Source organism: Frankliniella occidentalis, unplaced genomic scaffold (assembly GCF_000697945.3).
Source record: "Frankliniella occidentalis isolate FOCC.00 unplaced genomic scaffold, Focc_3.1 Scaffold2421, whole genome shotgun sequence".
Classification (NCBI taxonomy): domain Eukaryota; kingdom Metazoa; phylum Arthropoda; class Insecta; order Thysanoptera; family Thripidae; genus Frankliniella; species Frankliniella occidentalis.
In genome coordinates this window covers 7762-13571 of record NW_026269504.1, presented here as the reverse complement: position 1 = coordinate 13571, position 5810 = coordinate 7762, and the positions used below count along the sequence as shown (strand labels likewise).

The 5810-nt window shown below is 58.3% G+C and overlaps 1 protein-coding gene across 1 annotated transcript; it reads right to left on the bottom strand.

Annotated features, from left to right (window-relative positions):
- Positions 1 to 80: 80 nt before the first annotated feature.
- LOC127751947 (uncharacterized) lies at positions 81 to 5420 on the bottom strand. The gene is made up of 5 exons (XM_052276290.1): positions 5079 to 5420; positions 4832 to 4986; positions 1150 to 1693; positions 554 to 963; positions 81 to 470 (listed from the first exon to the last, which is right to left on the bottom strand). The coding sequence occupies exons 1-5, from the start codon at positions 5170 to 5172 to the stop codon at positions 96 to 98; spliced, it is 1578 nt and encodes a 525-aa protein (XP_052132250.1). The 5' UTR covers positions 5173 to 5420; the 3' UTR covers positions 81 to 95.
- Between the last annotated feature and the right edge of the window lie 390 nt (positions 5421 to 5810).

The window sequence follows — 5810 nt, the reverse complement described above, 5'->3', positions numbered from 1 at the left end:
AATATTCAAGGATATTAATCAACAATCACAGTGAATATTCACTGGTAGTCAGTGATATTCACTGGTATTCAGTGACATTGAATATTTGAATATATTCACAGTTCACCAAATTTCCAAGTAGGTTCCCCCTCGGACGCGCCGCACCCGCACACACACGCACCAAGCAGGAAGCACACGATGAACAGGCAGACCATCTCGACGTTCTTCAGGGCGTTCAGCACGTCGCCGACGACGTTCTTGGCCGGCGCCTTGAACTTGAGGTCGATGCGGAGCATGAGGAGGGCGCTCGCGAGCTTGAGCGCCGCGTACAGGTAGAAGGCCGGCCGGAAGTCCGTGTAGTGCTTGCCGCTGCTGGCGTAGTCGATGATGATCCCGGACAGCGGGGACGAGATCATGCCGCCGATGGAGGCGTAGATCCGCTGCAGGCCGTAGTCGCCGTTGTGCTCGCGGAGGATGGCGATCACCGCACCCTGGAGACGGAAAGGAAGAGAGTCAGACACCGTCACTACATCTCGATGATTGGGATTTTGTTCTTGAGTTTGTCGGTGACTACCTCAAACATGGCGAACGAGGTGCCGCTGATGACACCGACAAAGACGCGCACGGTGAGGTACATCCAGAAGGTGAAGCTGGGGTCGACCTCGATGGTGTCCTGCGCGTTGGAGCAGAAGCTGGCGCGGGGCGCGGACACGAGGCAGCTGGACACGCACTCGGACAGCGAGGAGGCCGGCGAGTGCGGCTCGGCGGTGGACACCCAGGCGGCGGCGCTGCGCCCGGGTCGCGCGAACGCGTCGCTGCAGGTGGCCTCCCTGAGCACCGGCGCGCCCGCCAACCCCGCCGCCTCCGCCGGCCGCAGCCCGGACACCAGCCAGCGCTGGTCCGCGTTGCTCGGGGTGGGCGGACTCAGCGGCGCCAGCGACGTGAGCAGACGCGTGCGCGTCGTTGGCGTGTCCACTGGATTGCCTGGGGAAGGAAACAAGACACACGGCTCCAATTAGCACTACACTTTTCAAAACGCTCTTCATTACTTTTCAGATTTGTTCTGATAATTGGTTTATAACTTTAAAAAATGAAAAATGTTTTTTTCTATTTCAAATTTTAGTCGCGCGTCTGGCTCCTCACCATTAGTAGGTGGAGGAAGGCACTCACCGTGTCCTGGGGGACCGTCGCGGCCCAGCCTGCAGCCCAGCCCCTGGCCCACGGGCGGGTCTGCGGTCGCGGTGTCGTTGCCGGTGCCAGGGGCGGCCAGGCTGCAGGTCAAGGTGTGCAGCCCCGGCGTGGGGAAGTAGGCCCAGGGGCCGGAGTTCTGCCGGGCCAGAAGGCGCGCGTCCGCGGCCTTGCTGCCGCCGCTCATGGGCAGCGCGTACGAGAAGGTGTCGCTGTGGCTCTGGTCCGCGATGCGCAGCGAGAAGCGGGGCGCGCCGCGCAGCGTCCTGTTGAGCTGGCCGGCGTCCGGGAGGTCGGCGCGGCACGACACGCCGCAGTTGTCCAGCGTCACGTTGAGCAGGTCGCCGGACCAGGGCGCGGCGCGGCACGGGTGCGTGTCGGCCCACGCGGCCTGCAGGCTGCCGCCCGAGCAGCCCACCGTCAGGAACACCCGGTCCGGGTACTTGACGTTGTAGCGGCCCACGGGCACGGCTAGCAGCAGCAGCGCGGCCAGCCCGCCCAGGCTGGAGAAGACGGCGAGCATCAGCTGGAACACGGAGAGGGGGGCGGGCGTGAGAGAGAGCGCCGCGAGGGCAGGCAACACAGCGGGCGGCGCGGCGCCCGGGCGGCCTACCGCCTGGAGGGCCTGTCGCCAGGGCGGTCCACTGCCTAGAAAGGCCTGTCGCCGTGGCGGACTACCACCTAGAAGACCTACCGCTAGAGCGATCTAGGGACAAGAAGGCTTACCAGCAGGGCGGTGTACCGCCAGGAGGATCTTCTTGGTCGACCTAACGCCTAGAGGGCCTAATGCCAGGGTGGTCTACCGCCTAGAAGATCTACCGCTAGGACGATCTAACGCCTAGAAGGCTTACCACCAAGGCGGACTACCCCGTCTACCGCCTAGAAGACCTGACGCCTAGAGTGCCTAATGCCAGTGTGATCTACCGCCTAGAAGACCTACCGCTAGGGCGATCTAACGCCCAATAGTCCTACCACCTGGCCGGTCTACCGCCTCTAGAAGACCTAACGCCTAGAGGGCCTAATGCCAGGGTGAGGGTGGTCTGCCGCATAGAAAGACCTACCGTTAGGGCTATCTACTATCTGGTAGGCCCACCGCCGGGGTGGTTTACCGCCGGGGCGGCCCACAGCCAGGGCAGCCTACGGCCCTGGGACGCACCCATGACCCAGAAGAAAGTGCGCGGCAGGGAAATGTGCCGAGTGCGGGGCCGGTTCGGCGCCTGCTGGCCTGGCGCCCACCGCGTCACTCTGAGGAGGGTCATGAGGTGGGGGAGGAGGGGGACAGGGGGCTCGGCGACCGGCTAAACCGGTCCCTGTCCATTGACTCGCGGTTCGTTTGCTCGCGGATCGTCATATCATCTTTGCACCTATGCGCGGCGCCAATATGCAAAAAAGAAGTAAAAAGCCGTGGGCTGTTCGAGCGTGGCGGAGAGGCGGGCGGGGACGCGAAGAAATATATACGACTTGCGAGGAAAAGAAACAAACGGATTTCTGCTTATCGCTTTATTATTAGACACGCTGTTGGAATTGTTTTCGGAAGCGGAATGTTTGCCTCTCTGGGGCTCTTGCTGTTTGCGCTGTTTCGCCCCTGATACGGACGACCGGACCAAGTCGAGAGTAGAATTCGGCGGTTTTCACCAGAACCAGACCAAACTAAATCTGAGAAGAGCGGGGTTTTAGAATGTCTGGTCTTGCTCGGCGACGCGCCGCCGGATGCGACGTCTGACCTTAAAACTGGCCTCGCCGGGGCTGATTTGCGCATTCGCAGATGCAGCCCGTTTGATACCCTTTTTCGTTTTTGTAACATCGTTCGCTCGGGCTGCGGCTGTCTGTATGCCGCTACCGGACCATACCGGACATGGATCCGACATAATCCGGCAACGGCTCGGCAATACCGGAAGTGCATCGAGGCGTCTGCGAATCGGGTATCCACATCCACCCAACAGCGAGGGGCGAGGGCGGGGCGAGCGGGAGGCAGGCGGTGGCGGGCGGCGCCCATGTGTTCTCTGCCAAGGCTGACCGGCATCGGTGCATCGTTGTGCTGGTCATGGTTCGGTTCGGCTCGGTCGGGCCAGCTCACTAGAGACTCGGAGACCTTGTCCGAGCCGAGCAGCACCTCAATGAAGTTCACAAACGAACGGTCACGGAGCGAGACACAGCAGCAGCAGCAGTAACAGAGACAGCGCAATAGTGATTATTTATAAACATTATGCGAAGATGGCGCGGAGATGGAGATGCGGAAGAAAGGGCCGCGGTGTCGTTTGCCGTGCCGAGCGGTGAAGGCGGCGCAGGCCTACACTGTGAAACTGTAAGGTCTTTGCGAGCGCGCAGCCGACACGTGCCTCTCAGTGAGTACAGTAGCCGACAGTAGCTAAACAGGGGCTGCATCAGCGCACGGGAGTGCTGTCGGGAAGCAGGCAGCAAACCGAACAGCGTAGCCCGATTTCAAACGATTTTCACTCTACTTGTTACATTAGTGAACTTTCTCAAGTCCAAAAAATTGTGCTACCTCAACAAAAATAAAATGTCATGTCGCATAATGTAAAAATTAGATTGACAATCGGGTGAAATCGGGCTTTGCTGTTCGGTTTGCTGCCTGCTACCCGACAGCACTCCCTTAAGCTGATGCAGCTAGAGTGGGTGATCTGCGCCTGCGCCGTCCTTTTTCTCTGGTTGTACTGTACTGGATTGAGGCGTGCGGGTGGGCTTGCCTACCGTGCGAGTATGCAACCCGTCCGCGCTCCTAAATCCGGTACAGTATAACCAGAAAAAAAAAGGGACTGCTCAGATCACCCACGCTGTACGCCCCCACAAGGACGCGGATCTTCTCAGGGCAAAGAAGAGCGTGAAAAATATCTTTGGCCGAACTTTTGAATTACCAGTGTAATGCGCGTTGCAATGGGGGAGGGAAAAACTGCCGCACACAATCATCTGATCGATGGTATATATTATTTTTTCTCGTAAGAGCTCTGTCGATCGGATTAAAGACGTGGAGACAATAATGTGATTACATCTCTGCATCCGTGACCCATAGGTACGCGTGACGAACAACATCGCGATAGCCGCCGCGCCGGGAGCAGGGAGCATCGCGGGACGGGACCGCGGGGGAGGGGATTGAAAAGTGTACATTAAGTGTATTGCACACTACGGCGTCAAAAGAGCTCCTCGCAACACCACAAAACTGGGCAAAACGAAAATAAAAGACTGTCTAATAAAATTTGGCTGTAATTGTCACTCCAGCGTCAAGCGTCAAAAAAAAAAAAAAAAAAAGGAAGTCAAAAAACTCGCGTTTCAGCTGAAAGTTTGTGCGCTTCACATGAGCGCGCTTCACGGGTATGCGAAATGGGATGGCATAATGTCGGCAAACCTAATAACAAAATGTGAGCAGTGGCGTGGAGCTATAGTGCTGGGATCAGCGAGCGGGCTCGCGTAGGCGACCGTGCCGCAGTATACTAGGGCGGTAATGACTGAGCCACGCTGCGGCCGGAGGAGAAACAGGCGCGACATCGGGGCATCTGCGAACGCCCGTCAGGTCCGTCATCTAGAGCCTCAAGCCCACCGGCCACCACGCCGCCGGGCCCCGTCCAGCCGAGGTTGCAACCAGTATCAGGGGGCAGATGTGGATATACATCGCGCGATAAACATATCTCACATGTCTAGGACTCACCTTAAAGTTTCCAATGCGGTCCGCGACGATGCCAGCCAGGGGAGGCATGACGATGGCCACGACGGGGGTCACGGCCGACATGATGGCCGTCTCCTCCACGTTGATCCCCAGCTCCCTCATGTGGATCGTCAGGTAGGGGTACAGCACTAGGACGGCTGCAGAAGAGCATTGTCACATTCCGTTAGAGACATAGAAGGGGATCGTACAAAAAGATCATTCGCAAATGACACGCCGCGCCGACACTCACTTGACGCGTGCACGAAGAAGAGCATCTTGAGCGGCAAGAGCTCCTTGTGCCGGAAGTCGTCGGCGATCCGACTGTAGAACTTTTTGGCGTACATCTTGGTGACTAGTATGGGGGCGATCACAGTTTGTCAGAAAAATAAAAAATTAAAATAGGGCAAGCGCCTCTTACGGGCGTGCTGCTCTGGCCTGCTGGCCCACACCGCGGGCGTTCTGAGCATGTGGTGGGGCGGGGTGGGGCGGGGTCACCGGGCTCTTGAGGTCGCCACCAGGACGTCCCTGCTGCTGGTCCTCCTGTGATCGGGTTCCATGGGCAGCAAGCGACGCGCCACTGCAACACAAGAAGACAGAGCAGAGTTAATCATGAGGAAATAATGCGAACAAGATAAATATGTAGCACACACTTTTATCGTCGAGATAAAAAGTGAAAACGTCTAATCCCAATCACGCGAAGAGTCCTCGGCCCCAATAAGGTATCAGGTATACCAGCACATCGATCTCTTGTCTGCGTCTCAAAATATATTCGTTTACTGTCAGCAGTTTGTTTGGTTTTCGTGGGTATTTTCTACAAAGAGATGTTTGAGTCTGCCGAAGCAGGTGTGCTCTACCACGTGTGTACAGTCGGACCAGGCTGGGCAGGGCAGGGCAAGGCAGGGCAAGGCGGGGTGCGGCGAGGCGGGGCGAGACGGGGCGAGGCGGGGCGAGGCGGGGCGAGGCGGAGCGAGGCGGAGCGAGG

Coding starts and splice junctions, on each gene's coding strand:
- LOC127751947 (XM_052276290.1), bottom strand. CDS start 5,172: ATGTACGCCAAAAAGTTCTACAGTCGGATCGCCGACGACTTCCGGCAC. Junction 1,694..4,831: donor ACCGCATTGGAAACTTTAAG/GTGAGTCCTAGA, acceptor TCCGTGTTCCAG/CTGATGCTCGCCGTCTTCTC. Junction 964..1,149: donor CGACGGTCCCCCAGGACACG/GTGAGTGCCTTC, acceptor TTCCTTCCCCAG/GCAATCCAGTGGACACGCCA.